The following is a 19,145-nucleotide window of genomic DNA, read 5'->3' on the forward strand; positions in this document are numbered from 1 at the left end:
TGTGACCAGTGCTTGAAAATTGCACTGAAGTTAACATTTAGTGCCTAAAAGAGGTGTCAATTTTTTTCATTTGTATTCTTCTCTTCAATAAATAGGTAATCTATGTTTAAAAACTACACATTCTCCCTAATGGGAAGCTATTTTTATTGTGAATGAAAAAAGGATAGCAGCCTATAAACATTTTTGCCTTTCCAGATATGGACCTCATACAAATAAAGTTGCTTACCACAGTTCTAGATGCTAACTTTCAGACACTAATTAGGTAGTAGTGAGTTATTTACTTGTTTTTATCACTTTGAAATCACTTGGTACTGAAAACAGCTTGTATGAATTCAGACAAGGTATCTCCATCTGAGACTAAAAAATGAAAGTCCAAATTGATAGCATGAGGAGGAAAACACCGACATTCTGACACCTGAGAAATAACCTCAGCCTTCAAAAGCAGAGAGGAAGGTAAGGCTAATCTTAGAAATTCTGATGAGTTACAGTCACACAGACAGCAAAATACAAGAATTTGATAGAGTCAATTATTATTGAGGATCAACAGAGAATCTTCCCCAGAGCTTCCTAGCACACATAAATAAATACTGACTTTACCAAAGATATCTTCAGAAATTCTAGCACAGGAAATGGATGTACTTGGATACCAGAGTATCTCAGTAGGCAACATTACTACTAAGGAAATGCCATAATGGAGACCTGGATGTACTGTTAAGGTCCAGAATCAAAGACAAATGCACTAAAATCTATCTATTGGTTCAACGGACAGATTCCAAACATTGCAACTGGAAGATAGCCTATTCCTCACCAGTAGTATTACTCATACCGATTCTAGGTAACATCATTTCACTGTGTCACTGGGTCTTCCATCACCTACACAAACATTCCTTCTTCCCCTAGAAATTATTCTGTGCCTTTAAGTGTTATGAAGACTAAAGATCTCATACCTTTCAGTACTTCATTGGGAAATACTATAGCAAACGTCTCCAAGGAGGGAGAATGAATTAAAAAACTGATTGTGCAGCTGGAAAAACAGTAGAGAGTAATACAGGATATTAAACAAGATCATCAAAACCTACTTAGTCCATGTTTGGGGAATGAAGATTCTGATGAAGGGAGAGAAGAACTATTTGAGAGAGCAATATAGAGTAATGGTTAAAAGCATGAGCTTCGGAGTCAGACACATCCGGCTTTGAATCTTAGCTCTGCTACCTGCTAGCCAAGTGACCCCTGAGAGCAGCAACCGAGTCATGGTCATCTTTCCAGCCACTGCCTGCAACCCCCATGTCTATCAGAGTGTTTCCACAATTAGATGCTCAATACACGTTTCCTGAAATTAATCTTATTTCAGAGAGTGCTAAAATAAAGATCACAATGAGGAAAGAAAGGGAGACAGAGTGGTGTTAGAAAAGGTTGCAATTTTGCGCAACATTGAATGGAGCATGTAACAAGCTGAGGTAATGAAATTGTGGGAGAGGAAGCACTAACGCTGAGAAATTCTGAGATGAATCAATAAAGAAAGTACATGAGTAGAAATGGAAAAATAAAAGTGCTAACAGCCACGTGAGGATATGTGAGCAACTACTTTGGGGGGGTAAAGAAAATAAATGAAATCATCATAGAAAGTTTTGGGAAACGTTCTGGGAGAGCAGTAAACATCCAACATGCTGATTATTACTCATTTAATCAGGAAATGAATTATAATGTGAAATGTACAATGGTTATGTGTATAATCCATACACAGGTAATGACAATCAAAATTATTTCAGAAAAAAAATCATTTTAAAAAGAAGGTTGTAGCATTCAACAATTTGGGTGGAGTGTAACAACAATGTTGAAAATATATGTCTTGAAAACAACATATTTATATTTGCTTCAAGTATAAAGTATAGAATTCAATAATGTACTGGTAAATTTAGCAGAGATATTCTCACCCAAATACTATTAAAGACCTACTTGATACTTACTTGGGGCCAAGATATTTAACCTAGTTCACAAATGTAGATGGAGAATCAAGATGCATCTATTTTCAGTCCCATCATTAATATTTTCTTGGGCTTTCCTGTACAAATTTTCTCTCTCCTTCCCTTGTTCTCCCTATTCTCTCTCTCTCTCTCTCTCTCTCTCTCTCTCTCTCTCTCTCTCTCTCTCTCTCTCTCTGTCTCTCTCTCTCTCTCTCTCACACACACACACACACACGTATGCACACGTACACACACATACATTTTCATACATTATTTTTATTCATTTCTTTGGACTAAAATAACATTAAACATCTTGGCACTTAAAAATAAGTTTAAGAAAATCTCATTGTCAACTTGGAACTCAGAAAAATGGAATAGAGTACTGGACCAGAGCTTAGTGAGAACCTGCCATGTGCCTCAAACTCTGGCCAGGTATTTTGAACCTATCATTTCATTTAATCCCATAAAGCAACCCCATTTTATAGATGAGGAATCCGAGCTTTGCCATTAACTGTCATTCACTTCTAACCTCTGGGCTTTACCTTATCTTCCAAACAATGTGACTGGATTTGCTCCCACAAGAATATCAGAATCAACTGGGGAACTTTTTAAATGACAAACTCCCCGGTTTCTCCACAGACTTTTGGTATCAAAATCCTCAGGAGTGGACTCCAGGAATCTATTTAACAAGTTCCCCAGGTGATTGTGATGGTAAGCGAAGTTTGGGGACTGGATGCTTACCACCTCCAGGAGTGTTGCCAGTGACAACACCCCAACATTCACTTACATACCTTCATTTGGTAGTCTGAAGAATCGAATATATGGTGATGGAAGGAGAACTGACTCTGGGTGATGAACACACAATGGGATTTATAGATGATGTAATACAGAATTGTACACCTGAAATCTATGTAATTTTACTAACAATTGTCACCCCAATAAATTTAATAAAATAAATAAATAAAAAATAAAATAAAAAAAGAGAAAAAAAACAAAAACAAAAAAGAACTGAAAACTAGCTCAGGGAAAACTAAAGCATTAACAGGTCATTCACTTAGAAGGCCAAAATGTTCTGGAGTACATGGTAGCCACCAAAACAACTGGGCAAAATCCCTGTATGGCAGACCTCATGGCACAGCTTATAGCTAACTAAAAATGCTATCTCAACAGAGCTCAGGAAGAGCATATTTTCAAAAAATATCTCTCACCACAACCTCAAGTAGGACTGACTGGTAGCGTTTTACATTTATCACAACAGAAAAGCGAGGGAGTTACAGCAAAATCTCATTAATGCTTCAGTTTTGAATCGACATTTGCTTTGGGGCATCCTGTGGGTTTGTTAACATGAATAGAGTTTTGCAGTCTACTCAGCCCTCACTTCCCCTCTCCCCCCATGCAAATGGTCCAGTCTCTTTCTGGCCCATACACAGTATGGGCCAGGTCATACCTGGTCAATGACTCTCTCACCTTCACCGTTTGGTATATATTACTTAGAGCTGGTGATCATAAAACAGTAACAAGGCAGAGTTTACATATGCTTTCTGTTCTAGTTCACGCATTCCCGGGGGAAGGCAGACTTCACGCTCTCATAACCAGCTGGGAGCTGGGAGCAATCAGGTCCTTAATGGCCAAAACAGAAAGGGACTGCATCACTGAGCACCTCTTGACAGCCAAGGCTTTTCTTCCTGAATGATAATGACATGAAATGTACTCCCTCTATGTGTCCGCACATCCACATGCCCACACTCAAGAAAGTGTGCACCTAAAATATAGCAGGTTTGGCACCTGAAATAGCTCTCCAATTTAAGTTCACGATGTCTTTGCAAAATCCTAATGGAGCTTTTAGAGTGAAAATCTGGGAGGGTCTAATGGGAGACAGACGGGTATGGTGGAAAGAGCGCTAGCTAGATTATAGCAGCAGAAGAACTTGGATTCTACTTCTGGCTTTTCCATTAATCATGTAACTTCGGGCAAGCCTCCCTGTGCTTTATTTCTTCATTTGTAAACCAATCGGATTGGACTAGCTAATCTCTCATGGCCCTTCAAACATTCATATTACAGTGAAATGTTCACTATGGTGAAATGTATTCAGCTGCAACTAGACTGACCCTTTCAAGACTTAAGAACTATGTCTTGGGTAATTTTGAAGACCCAGTACCTGGCAAAGTGCCATGCACAAAGCAGATGCTTAATAAAATTTACTAAATAAACCTTTATGTTTAGAGCCCAATCAAAACCTTGTACTTAATCCCGTATCAGCTCCCTACCCTATTTGTTGTGTTTAAAAGCACTACAGAAGAATACAGATTTTCAAGATCAATTATGCTGCTGTCAAGTGACCATCAGAGGCAACCTTTAAACACTCCTACCATACCCTGTCTTCAATGTTGTCTCCCTATTTTTCCTGTTATTGAAGACATTTCCACACCCCTGTCACCCTTGTTCTGTGTCTGACATATAGTGAGCCCTCAATCAATATAAGGTTAATGAACATATGAATGCACTGACTTTTCATTTTTTCTAGTTCTGTGAGATTTACTTTTGCATAAGGCCTTGAATTATAAAGCAGTCAAGGGAATAATTAACCATCGAAGAACACTATCGTTAGAAGGGACATTTCTGTTCATTTTGCTATAAAATATTTTCTCAGCAAATGTGTTTTAAATGGCTAAAATTGTGAATGGGGCAATTAGAGCAGCTCCATAAGTAGCCATGCTGTGGGTTGCATCATTTCTGTCCTTCCTAGTTTAATTCACCAAAGAAACCAATTACCCCTATCATTTTGTACTTCCAGAATTCGAAGACAAGGCTAAATGGCCCGATCTGCCATCCATATTCTGGGTAAACAATGGTTCAGAGTACACAGCAGTTGCACTGTTTAGAAGCTAAGAGCATGAGTCAACCAAGCCTACCACGCCTGGGTATAAATCTCAGTTTCTCCCACCTCCACTTAGCTAGCTTTGAGATCTCGAGGAAGGTATTCAATGTCTCTAAGCTTCACTTCCTCCTGTGTAAAATGGGGAAAATATTAGGGCCTATCTCGTGGATTACTGTGAAATAATGTTATGCAAACTGGCCAGCAGAGCACCTGAAATGTAGTAGGAGCCCAACAATGATAGTGGATTAGATGATTGTGCCACCTCCTTTTACAAAGCTGGCAGCATTCAGGAATCAGTCATCACCACCTAGTGGGCTCTGGCTGGCAAGTGTTGGCTGTGTGTTCTGCTCTACATTGAAAAGTGGGTGCCTCCTATGGTTCTGAATATATGCACTCAAGCTTTGCAGGTATAATAACTAACAATGTTGGACTGAAACCAAGCAAAATGCTGCCTTACTTACAGAACTGTTCCACCCACATCACAAATCCCATCAGGCTGACTCGTATAATCAAAGCTGTAAAAAACAACTGTCGGAAAACATGTATATTTTGCCTTGCTTATGATCTTGTGTAGGTTTAATTAGCGGGTTCTAGCTGGGTCTCCTGCATTTGAAGTCACTACTTAAAATAGGAATGTGATATATATGATTAAGAGTATTAGAGCGAAATCAAAATCAGAAAAATTGGTGATATACTGATTAAAGGGAGATCTGATCAATTTCTGAACTGTGGATCTTCCACTGACTATAGCTGGGTGCCCTTGGGCAAGTTACAGTTTCACTGAGCTTCAGTATCCTCATTTATAAGGTGGAAATAATAGCTCCTATTTCACAGGGTTGTCATGAGGATTATGATAACTAACAAGAATGGTAACAGTAGTTAATATTTACTGAAGTCTTACCATGTGCCAGGCACACGTTAAGTTCTTTAACATATGTTATTCCCTATGAAGAAGAGATTATTTTTATATCCATTTTATAAATCAGAAATATGAGGCTCATGAAGATAAAATGATTCACCCAAGGCCCCACAGCAAGCAAGTGGGTGGAGCTTAAATTCAAAGCCAGGCATTATGACTCCATAACCTGTGGTCTTAATGTGCACCTAACTCTGTGAGGTCATTCAGTCCTTCTATCATCCCTTCCCACCCTCTGATCTTTTTCTCACTTCTCTCCATGAGCACTTGCTACTGGCCAGGCTGCCCCATCCCAATAGGACCGAGTTCCTATGAAAACTGTAGACAAGTACTCACGGTGGTGGTCAGCTTTCCTCCATTCTTCTGGACATATTGGATGGAATCATGGATCGTCAAAAAGAGACCAAGCAGTACATTCTCCATGTCGTAGATTCTGTACATGCCATTCACCAGTTCTTCAAGAGACAGAATGTATTCTCTCCAGTACTTGTCAATCTCCACCACACCTGCCATACAGCCTTGCATGACCACATTGCAGTAGCCACCACAAGGCTTAACCATCATCAGTCCTTGGCAGTAAGAGCAGTACCACATCCTGGTGAGCATTCGGCCACAGTCCTTACTGAACTTCAGGTGATCAGTTGTGTTGATCACTTCGATTCCGAGATTCAGGGCCTGGAGGAAGATCCTAGTAACTTGCAGTGACTTGGAAACCTGGGTCATAATAAGCTTGGGGAAATTTCCAAATACTTTCAGGTCACGCCTTGCACCTCGGAGGCACTCATTGATGTCTAAGGCTGACTCAGGCAGGCCCGGGTTCATTAGCTGGGTATAAATGACTGGAAACAGGCTATCAAATAGTTCATTGACCATGTCATCCACGTTGATATCAGAACCCAGGATGTAGAGAGACACATCAGTGAAAAATTCACTCACAAACTCAAAAGCTTGTGGGGTCAGGCTCGGATAGTTGTTTTTGAACATGGCATTGGTGTAGTTCTTGGCATGGCGAACGACAATTTCAAAGGCCTCTGTAAAATAAGAGATCGAGAAATGCCCAAAATTAAAGCATGAAAATCCAGGATGTAATTGAATTTGAGATTTCTCTATTGCTGTGGTGATTAAGGTCCCATTTGCCTTAAACAATTGAATCATATTCATTTCTGGCTTTGCCTCTACTCCTGCAGTTTCTTGCTCCTATAAATCAATTTTTCTTTCTGAGCATGAAGTCCAAACACTGATATGCACATAAATTCTTAAACACACAAATTATATTTCAAATGACAAAAGCCAGGATTCAGTTAACATTTCGGCCTCTCATGAAAATACTGATTAAAAATAGGCTAAATGAGAAGTTATTTTTTCTCTCTCTCATTGATTTATTCAGTTAAAGATAAATTGTATTATAAGACATTTCATTTTTGGACAGAGATAAATACTTGACAACAAACCATATACTATATAAACTCACATAACAATTTAAGCCTGTTCAGCCCTGGAGGAAAGGCAAGTTCCTAGCCAAGAATAAAAACTATCACAAATTTAATCATTTTTTGGTAGATTTTTTTCTCTAGATAACTTTAAAGGGAGTTATCTGACAGATTGCCAGAACTGGAAATGGAATTTATCCCCTAAATGGGTATCTGGGTGGAAAAAAAAACAATCCATGCATTTATCCATACATTTGATATTGAAAATAACACCTCTGATATTTGCAAGCTGAACATCTGGAATGATAATTGCTAGTAACTTCCTTGGTAAGTTCGGCTTCCAAATGCCTTGGAAGCCTTATCTACTCTATAGAGACTACGAATTCAGGATTACATCTGCCGCCCCTACCCCTTGGCCTAGGTCCAATTAGTGTCATTGGTTTGAGAGAGAAAGTAGTAATGTCACCATCTCATTTTCTCCAAACTGAAGCACTCTAGATACAAATTATTCCAAATAACCAGAAGTCTACATTTATATGAGGGAAGAGAAAACAACTACAACAACAGGTTTTTCAAGAAATAAGACAGTTTAAAAACAAACAAAAATAACCAAGTTTCCTGAGACATTTAAAATTAACTTAGTACTATCTTTCATTTCCTTCAAAAGTGCAAAGGTCCATGACAGATGTACTCCAAATGATGCCAATTCATGAGCCTAGAAAAATCCAATTATTACCACTTCCAGACTACTTGAGGGATGGTATTCCAACAGCTCCTTGGGACCACTCAGTCCAGTATCTCACTCATCTGTGGCAGAAATGAACTCTAGGTTGTGCCACTACCATCTGTCCCAGATCCCTCACAAGGTAGAACATGCTTGCTAGATTCTTCCCTTGGGTTTATGACATGCCTGGCAATGTTGAGCAGATGCCAGTGAAATTCTACTGGGATTCCAAGCCCACTTGAAAAAGATAATCTTCATTTTCATCAATTGTTACATGTTCATTTGTTCGTTTTATTTAGGACAATAAGTATTCCTGGAAAGTTTATGTATCTTATAGCAATCTCTTGCTAACCCCGTATGCTACGCAATTCTTGAAAGGTTTAATGAAGCCAAGAGAACATCTAGCACAATATAAAGGACCAGTCTATGAAGTCTTTAAAATCATCAGAAATTTGGAGATTTAAAACTACTCATTCATTTTAATTTCAGCTAGCAATCATTTCTTATATATCCTTAGGCTCAGTGCTAGGTACTAGGTATATGTAAGTGCTGGGTAGAAGGAGATAAATGATAACAACATCCTTGCCTTCAAAGTACTCACAAGCTATATGGTTTAGCGTTTACAAAGCATTTCCAAGTATATTATATCTACTTTTTGCAACAACCTTTTGAATTTGGTATTGCAAATCCCCCCTATAAATTGAGGTTCAGCAGAATTTAGGCACTTTCCAGGGTCACACAACTGCAAAATAAGTAGTCAACTCAGATTAGTGTCTCCCAGCAATAGTTCCACTCTAGCTGCCCTCGGCCCTATAGCCAACACACATAATTTCAAACATCTTTGTAGGAAAGTTAAGTTCATCTTGAAGCTCATTATTTTCCCATTGGCTTCTCCTCCATGAATGGAAATGTATTAGAAGAAATTGCAGCCGAAAAACCAACAAAGCAGAGTCTTCTTTCACCTTTGCCTTGGTGCAGCATGAGGTAAGAGAAAGAAGACTGCTGTTGTGATGCTACACTGTAGATCTCAATCATCTAAGCTACCCTAAAATGTGAATTCTCTAAAAGGCAAGTTTCATCTCTAGCACAGTGCATTTATTCTCTAATGTACAAGATATATGACAGTGAAATCCCAAAGACTGTACTGCCATAACCTTTTTCTTAAGTTTCTGTTACTAGCACTGTTGAATCAATAGAAAAAGAAAATGACAAAAGATCATGAATTTTTCTGCAGAAAGAATAACAACAACGCATATTGCAGGGGGGAAGGGCTAGGGGTTCATATCTAACCTCAAGCTTACATGTGCTCCCTGTTCCAACTTTCACAGCTCAGAATCCACTTAGCACATCTTTGGGTTTTGTCCAACCCCCTTACTTCTATAGCACAGGACAATAGACCAAACCATAACTGCTCAAGCGAAGGCTCCTTGGGGACTTATAGGACCGAACACTACGTGAAAAGTGATGCTCGGCTTGAGGTTGGCAAGTTGAAGTTTCATGAAATGAAACCAAGGGCTAGAATTACTGCAAGGAAGTTAAGTTCGTCTTTTTGTTTCTTTTTTTGGGGGGTGGGGCGGGGTCAGATAATAATGTACCCTTAAAGGTAGGGGAGGTTTCCCTCCGTTTTTTTCCTGGAAACAAGTCAAGAGTTATATCCAGGAAAAATTGGAACAATGTAAAATCAGAAAAATTGGCACTGAACCGAAAATATACTAATTTTTTTTTTAATTTTATTAAATTTATTGGGGTGACAATTGTTAGTAAAATTACATAGATTTCAGGTGTACAATTCTGTATTACATCATCTATAAATCCCATTGTGTGTTCATCACCCAGAGTCAGTTCTCCTTCCATCACCATATATTCGATTCCCCTCACCCTCATCTCGCACCCCCCACCCCAAAAGCAACAAAAGAACAAGACAAACAAATGAGAAACAGAAACTAATTTTTGTTTTATAATAAAAAGATAAATTATACAGACAAATAGATCTAATAAATTGAATAAGTACACATCCCTATATAGCAAGGTTTCTAGATTTGTAGATACCCCCAACACCATCCCGGTCACCACTATTTGGACACATTCTTGTGTTGTCAATATCCTCCTTAAATTATGGTACTCAAAAAGAGACACAATTCTCCAGATGTGGTTTGATATGTGAGGTGTGCAATCAGGCTATTTCCTCTCTTTAAAGGTTCAGTGACTTCTACTAGCCCCACCTACCCCACCCCACCTAGTAGGACATAGAGCCGGTCACTGTAGCAATATGACAGTCTTTACTACTGTGTTTCCCAAAAAATAAGACCTAGCCAGACAATCACCTCTAATGTGTCTTTTGGAGCAAAAATTAATACAAAACCCAGTCTTATTTTACTATAATAAGACCGGGTAGAATAGAATAGAATAGAATAGAATAGAATAGAATAGAATAGAATAGAATAGAATAGAATAGAATACCTGGTCGTATATTAGTTTTTGCTTCAAAAGACGCATTAGAGCTGATGGTCTGGCTGGGTCTTATTTTTGCGGAAACACAGTATTTGTTGCTGATGTTTCTGTATTCAGACCTATACAAAAACAAATGTGTTTTCATGGCCTTTTCAGTAGAAGGCTGGATATTTTTAAAAAGGAGAGCATACTTGTAGTTGGAAGGGAGGAGTAAATGAACCATTGAGCTCCCATCAAGCCCTCAAGAATAAGGTAGTCCTTACAGAAGCAGGTTACTTTTTTCAAGTCAGTTTTTCGAGCATTGTAAGAATGGCAAATACTTTATAAGAAGAACATTTTAAATTCCTAGGATAAATGCCACATAGTGGGTGGGGCTCGAAATAGTTCTTATTTTCAAGCGCAGGTACCTTAATGGAAAAAGAAAACTGAATTCATAAGGTACCTGCAATGTATATGCCAGGATCTGTGATAAATTTGCTCACATATGTCCTCTCATTTAATTTTAACATAACCATGTGTGTTTGGAATTATTTTTATTTGACTGGGGAGGAAACTGAGGCTCAGACAGGGGAAGTGAATCACACAAGGAAATACCTCTAGTTAAATACTAGGGCTGGAATTTGAATGTAGGGCAATGTAACACCAATTGCACCCTTACTAATTCCACAACATGCTTGAGTCTTGAAAACTAGATGTTGGGAGTTTCTGGTCTCAGCTCCAACATATAAAGAGCTTGGATGTCATCATTCTCAATAACAAGACAATAGCTTAACAAATTGAAAACCAGTGATTCTTCTTAGACCCATCAGGGGATTGAGATCACAGGGCAAACTGCCACTCCAAAATCTGGGAACAGACAAATTACAGAGAATCATGGCTGAGATCAGCTTACCTGGAGCAGAAGCAGCTAGAGCCATAAACTAGTATGAACGCTTAAATGGTAATTTCTACAAGTTGATATTTGAAGCTGAATACAGACTAGCTTGAGAGTTAAAAACTCCTAGGCCCCCAGTTCAATGGGTTCCCCACCCCACACTTCCATGGGATTTACCTCCAAAAAACAAAATTCTCATTGTAAAGATCTAAGAAAAGTCTCCTTGTTTTTCAGACAGGGGGAGGGGAAAAGTAATAATTTAGAAATAAACCAGGAGTGTTCCTATAACAAATGCCTGTCCAAGGAACACAACTTGACCAAAGCCTAATACCAGGGAGAAGGGCAATTAGGAAATTCCAGCCCCCTCTAGCCTTCCTGTCCCACCTAAAGGGAGAAAAAATGCTGAGAAAAAATTTATGAAGGTCACAACCCAAAGATTAGGCCCACTAAAAGACTAAGATCATTCATAAGATTATACACGACTTCCACTCCCCACCCCCGCCCCATACCTTATTACCAAAAAGATACAAACCCTATTTAAGAAGAGCTCTTAGGGAAACCCAAAATAACAGGTGAGAAAAAAATAAAACAAAGACACCAGAGGAAACTAAAGCCTCTTGCACCTATAGCCACAGTGAACATTAAATAGCCCAGCTCCTAGACAGATTAACATAAAACTTCACACCACAAGTCTAATGACTTCACTTCCTATTACCCAATATTACCCAATAATATCAATAATTTTAATAATTACAGGCCATTCTAAAAGGCAAGAAGAAGTGTGAAGAAAGACAACGCAATTATCAGAACCATACTTAGATATGGCACAGATTTTAGAGATATCAGGCAGGGAATTTAAAATAACTATTATTAGTATGTTAAGGTTTCTAAGGTAATAAGTCAACAACAAGGGAATAAGTCAAGAATAGACGGGTAATATAAATACAGAGCTGGAAACTCTCAGAAATATCAAAAGTCAATGCTAGAAATCAAAAACACAAACAGAAATGAAGTATGCTTTTCATGAGCTGATCAGTATACTGAAAAAAAGCAATGAAAGAATCAGTGAGATTAAAGAAATATCAACAGAAATTTCCCAAACCACAATGTGGAGACAAAGAAAGAATAAACAAAAAAATACAGAAAAGAATATCCAAGAACTGTGAGACAAATTCATAAGGTATAAAATGTATGTAATTGTAATTCCAGAAAGAGAGAATGGAGCAGAATAAATATTTGAGGTAAAAATGGCCAAAATTTTCACAAAATTCATGATAGACACAAAGCCACAGGTCCAGGAAGCTCAGAGAATAACAAGCATGTTGAACACCAAAACACCTCCTCCCAGGCATAACATATTCAAACTTCAGAAAACCAAAGACAGAAAGAAAATCTAAGAAGCCAGAGGAAGAAAAAATATATAATCTATAAAGAAACAAGGATAAGAATGACATTGGAGAACTGACTCTGGGTGGTGAACACACGATGTGATGTATAGATGATGTAATACAGAATTGTACACTTGAAACCTATGTAATTTTACTAACAATTGTCACCCCAATAAATTTTAATTAAAAAAAGAATTACATTGAATATCTTGTCAGAAACAATGCAAGCAAGAAGAGAGACAAGTGAAATATTTATGTTCTGTTTCCAGAAAAATTACCATTGAAAAGGGACGAAGAAATAAAAATAATGGAAGAAGGTTTTTGATTACAAAAACTGTTAAAAGCAGTTTTTCAGGAAAACTACATGGGGCAGAAAATCGGATCTATATCAAGAAAGGAAGAGCATCAGGCAAAGAATGAATAAAGGTAAAATAAAATCCTTTATTTTTTAAAAAATTGATCAAATAAATAACTGTTCAAAGTAATAATAGCAACAGTGCATTTGGTGATTATCGAATATAGATAAATAAAATGAATGACAGCAACCGGTGAAGCAATATAGTGTTGGAAGTGAACTTAGAATAGTTAAAAACTGTGTCTTGCAAACATTAGGGGAAACACTAAAAAGTTTCAAAAAGAAGTATAATTGACAGATTAACTAAGATTAGCTAAGAGAGGAGAAATCACAGAATCATACAAAGTGTTCAGTTAAAACCAGAGAAGGCAGAAAAAAAGAGGAAGATTAAAAACAACCATAACAAATAACAAGTGCAATTAATATAAAGCAGTTATAAACATGGTGGATGTTAATGCAATTACATTACTAATCACTTTAAATCTGAATGGTTTAAATATGCAAAGTAAAAAATAGAGACTATCAGAATAAATATTAAAACGAGACACAACTATATAGACTGTCTATGGAAAACACATCTTAAATATAAAGATACGGATAACGGAGACATAACATGCTGACACTAAGAAGAAAATGGAGTAGCCAAATTAATTTCAGACTTACCATACTTTGGAAGATGGAAAGTTAGCAGGGATAAAATGGGTTATATAATACAATTATGTCATGACAATAGGGTCAATTTTCCAAGAATACATAATACTTAATGTGTATGCACCTAACAATAGAGGATCAAAGAGAGTTCTGGTTAAGATGGCAGGGTAGGTAAACACTATGCTGGCCTGCTCTCATGACCACATCAAAATTGCAACGAAACTACAGAACAACCATCTTTCAGAATCGCCTGAAGTCTAGGTGAACAGAAGTGCTGGCACAAGCCATAGTTCCTTTCCCCAGCACTTGTCTGGGAGAAAGCTGCCCCTCCAGCCTCCACCCTGAAGCCGGACGACTTAGTTTCTCCTTGTAGGTCCCTGGCCCCTTTTGAGCTGTGCCGCAGCACTGGAGCTCAAAGTGAGTGAATCTGTCAGCGAGTAAGTCCATGAGCTGGCCCTTTGAAAGGAGCGCCTGGGACTCCAGCAGCCCTCTGTCTCACTCAGCCACAATCTCCAATGGTTTTCACAACCAGAAGTTGTGGGGACATCTCTCCCTTGCACTGGAAACTTCAGCTGGGGAGCCTAGCATGGATCTGGGATCCCTCGCTCCTCAGGGGTGACCGCCACAACCGAGCTATCCCTCCTGATTTTTAACTGCCACATGTGGGTGTGGGACCAGCACATTCTGCATCTCTGCTCCTTCTACCAGTCTTAATGTGGCTTCTTCTGTATATCCTTAGTTATAGAACTGTTCTATAACTCCTAAAATCTCTCAAAGGTCCACAAACTCCAAATAAGTCGCATCTAACCTCAGCAAACACTGTACGTCCTCCTGAGGCCCCCCAAGCCTGGCACTAATGGCAGCAAGCCTTGGTTCACAGATTAACCTCTCCCAGGTACCTCTAAGCCCAGCACAAGTGGCAACCATCTGCAGACCACTTTGTAGCTCATAACAAGTGGCTCCAGGCAGGGCATAGGCAGCAGCTGAACCTGGCTTGTCCCAGAGCATCTCCCAAGAGGCACCAGAACCAATACACCTGGTGCCCAGCTTTAGACCACATCAGAGCACCACCCAACCACCTCCACAAAGGACACACCCAAAGGGCAAACTCAGTAGGCAACAGAGCCCCACTAAAGCGAATCCTGCCCCATAGGGTCAGGCCCTGAAAAACAGCTCCAACACTGTAGTCACGCCCAATTGTCACAATAAATCAGCCTGGGGGTCAGTCCATCCCATTGACATGCAAATGGGAACCAAGGCTCAACTACAACAGGAGGGCACACACAACCCACACAAGGGACACACTTGGAGCAAGTGGCTCAGCTGACCAAGAGACTGCGCCACTAGGCCCCACAGCACACCTATTACATAAGGCCACTCTTCTAAGACTGGGAGAGGTAGTAGCTCTACCTAATACATAGAAACAAACAGAGGGAGATAGCCAAAATGAGGAGACAAACAAACATGTCCCAAATGAAAGAACAAAACAAACAAACAAAAAACTCCAGAAAAAGAACTAAACAAAATGGAGACAAACAATCTACTAGACAGAGTCCAAACACTGGTTGTAAGGATGCTGAATGATCTCAGGAAGAACTTGATCAAAGAAATAAGAAACATAAAAATGGAGATAAAAAACATAAAAAAAGAATTAATTAGAAATAAAGAATACAATAACTGAAATGAAGAATACATTAAAGGGAATCAAGAGTAGATTAGATGAAGCGCAAGACTGAATCAATGATTTAGAAGACAAGGTACCAGAAAACACCCAATCGGAATAGCAATAAAAAAAATTTTTTCCTCGAACTAATAAGGGATTATAACAAGGTTGCAGGATACAAAGTTAATATACAAAAGTCAGTTGCTTTTCTATATGCCAACAATGATTAACTGGTATTTCAAATTGAAAACTGGGTAGTGAACACATAATGCAATATATAGATGATGTATTATAGAACTGTACACTTGAAACCTATGTAGTTTTGTTGACTATTGTCACCCCAATAAACTTTAATAAAAAAAAAAAAAAAAACACCAGAAAATAACAGGTGTTGGTAAGAAGATAGAGAAATTGGAATCTTTGTGCATTATTGGTGGGAATGTAAATGGTATAGCAGCCACTGTAGAAAACAGTATGGGGGTTCCTCAAAAAATTAAACAGAATTACCATGATAAAAAACAACAACAAAAGCAACACCCCACAATACCACTTATATTAGCACCAAAAATAATGGAATGCTTAAGTATAATTCTAACAATAAATAGAGAGATACCCCATGCTTATAGATAGAAACACTCAATATTATTAAGAAGCCAATTATTCCCAATATGATCTATAGAATCAATGGAATCCCAATCAAAATCCCTGCAAATTATTTTGTGGATATAAATACTGAAGTTTATATGGAAGGGCAAAAGACTCAGAATAGCCATCACAACACTAAAAAATAACAAAGTTGGAGGACTCGTACTACCTGATTTCAGCAATTCCTAAAAAGTTACAGTAATCAAGATAGATGGTATTGGTAAAATAATAAACAAATAGATCAGTGGAACAGAATACAGAACCAAAAACAGACTCACAAAGGACAAAAGCACTTCAGTGGAGAAAGATAATCTTTTCAACAGATGGTTCTGAAACAACTTAACACAAATATGCAAAGAAATAAATCTAGATGCAGATCTAAAAACTTTCATAAAAATTAACTCAAAATAGATTGCAGATCTAAATGTAAAATGCAAAATTATGGAACTTCTACAAGAAAACATGGAAGAAGTTTTTTTTTTATTAGTTTCAGGTGTACAAAACAATGTAATAGACATTTCACCCTTCACAAATTGATAACCCCCCTCCCCAAATCTATTGCCCCCGGACATCATACATATCTATTACAATTCCATTGACCCTGTTCCCTAGGTTTTAGCAACAAGGTTTTAGATTCAACATCAAAAGTATAATCCCTGAAATAAATAATTGATAAGTTGAACTTTATTAAACTTAAAAACATCTGTAATGTTCAGAGAATGAAGAGAAAAAGCATCTGTTAGGAGAACAAAAAAAAAATAAGCCACAGACTGTGAGAAAATATTTGTAAAACGTATGTGATAAAGGAAGGACTTGTATCCAACATATACAAAGAACTCTTAAAATTCAACAATAAGAAAATAAACAACCCAATTAAAAATGGACAAAACATCTGAAGAGACATCTTACCGAATAGGTGTAGATGGCAAATACGCATGATATGTTCAATACCATCATTAGGAAATTGCAATTTAAAACAATAATGAGATACAACTACACAGGTTATTAGAATGCCTAAAATTCATAACACTGACAATACCGAATTCTGACAAGGATGCAGAGCAACACTGCTGGTGGAAATGCAAAATACAGACACTTTGGAAGATAGTTTGGCAACTTATTATAAAACTAAACATTCTCTTACCATGTGATCCAGCAATTGAGCTCCTAGATATTTACCCAATTGAGTTGAAAATTTATGTTCACAGAAAAACCTACACATGAATGTTTATAGCAGCTTTTTAAAAATAATTGCACAAAACTGGAAGCAAGCAAGATGTCCTTCAACAGGATAAGCAAACAGTGGTATCTATACAATGAAATACTACTTAGCAATAAAAAGAAATCAGCTATCAAGCCACCAAGAGAGATGGAGGAATCATAAATGTTTATTGCTAAGTAAAAGAAGCCAGTCAACATTCTGGAAATGGCAAAACTATGGATACTCTAAAAAGATCATTGATTACAAGGGATTTGGGTGGGGGACAGTAGAGGCGGGAGGGTGAATAGGTGAAGCACGTGGATTTTTAAGGTGGTGAAACAGTTCTGTATGATATTCTAATGGAGGATGCAAGACATTATGCATTTGTTAAAACCCATAGAAGTGTGCAAGCCAAAAAAGTAAATCTTAATGTAAACTATGGAGTTTAGTTAATAATAATGTGTCCATACTGATTCATTAATTATAACAAATGTACAACACGAATGCTAATAATGTTCATAATATAGGAAACCGTGTGCAGTGGAGAAGGAGCAAATAGAAACTCAGTACTATCTGCTTGGTTTTTGTTTATATCTAAAACTGTTGTAAACAATAAAGTCTACTAATTATCTTATTTTTTATTAGTTTCAAGTATACAAAACAACATAGTGATTAGATATTTATATGCCTCACAGAGTGATAACCCCAATAAGTCTATTACCTATGTGATACTATACAAAGTAACTAAAATATTATTAACTATATTCTCTATACTGCACTATATATCCCATGACTATTTTTTAAATTATAGCTGACATTCAATATTATTTTATATTACTTTCAGGTGTATAATGTAGTGGTTACACATTTATATAATTTATGAAGTGCTCCCCCCCAATAAGTCTATCCACCTGATATTACACATAGTTTTCACAATATTATTGACCATATTCCCCATATTGTACTTTACAGCCCCATAACTCTTTTGTAACTATACCAATATGTACTTCTTAATCCCTTCACCTTTCTCACCCAGCCCTACAACCCCCACCTATCTATTAAACATCAGTTTGTTCTCTGTATTTATGAATATGTTTCTGTTTTGCTTGTTCATTTTATTCTTTAGATTCCAAATATACATGAAATCATATGGTATTTGTATTTCTCAGTCTGACTTACTTTACTTAGCATAATACCCTCTGGGTCCATTCATGTTGTCGCAAGTGGTTAGATTTCATTCTATTTATATGACATACAATAATAGCTCATTGTATACATGTATATGTACCACCATTTCTTTATCCAGTCATCTCTTGATGGGTATTTCAGTTGTTTTCATATCTTGGCTATTGTAAATAGTGCTGCAGTGAACACAGGCATGCTTTTTTTTTTTTTGAATTAGTGTTTTGGATTTGTGGGGACTGGACTTGTGGGGTCACAAGGTAGTTCTATTTTTAATTTTTTTGAGGAACCTCCATACTGTTTTCCATAGTGGCTGCACCAATTTACAATCCCACCACCTTTGACAATGATTCCCTTTTCTCCACATCCTCATGAACATTTGTTTGTTGATTTATTCATGATGGCCATTTTGACAAATGTGAGGTGAAATCTGATTGTAGTTTTTATTTGCATTTCTCTGATGATTAGTGATGTTGAGCATCTTTTCTTATGTCTATTGGCCATGTGTATATCCTCTTTGGAGAAATGTCTATTTAGGTCCTCTGTCCAGTTTTTAATTGGATTGTTTGTTTTCTCAGTATAGAGTTGTATGAGTTTTTAAATAAATTTTAGATATTAACCATTATCTGATGCATCATTGGCAAATATCTTCTCCCAATCAGTAGGCGGTCTTTTTGTTTTGTTGATGATTTCCTTTGCTGTGAAAAAAGCTTTGTAATTTGATGTAGTCCCATTTGTTTATTTTTTCTTTTGTTTCTCTTGCTCAGGGAGATATATCAGTAAAAATATTACTAAGGGTAATGTCTGAGAGTTTATTGCCTAT

At 37.4% G+C, this 19,145-nt stretch overlaps 1 protein-coding gene across 1 annotated transcript in view; it reads right to left on the reverse strand.

Moving 5' to 3' along the window:
• Window positions 1-19,145, reverse strand: part of GPC3 (glypican 3) — a 473,825-nt gene that overhangs the window by 208,869 nt on the left and 245,811 nt on the right. Inside the window, exon 3 of the mRNA XM_019717458.3 lies at window positions 6,095-6,789. Within this exon, the coding sequence (XP_019573017.1) occupies window positions 6,095-6,789 (695 nt within the window). The remainder of the gene's footprint in view (window positions 1-6,094; window positions 6,790-19,145) is intronic.

This window comes from Rhinolophus sinicus, chromosome 18, assembly GCF_057876585.1.
Source record: "Rhinolophus sinicus isolate RSI-liver-muscle chromosome 18, RSI-T2T, whole genome shotgun sequence".
NCBI lineage: Eukaryota > Metazoa > Chordata > Mammalia > Chiroptera > Rhinolophidae > Rhinolophus > Rhinolophus sinicus.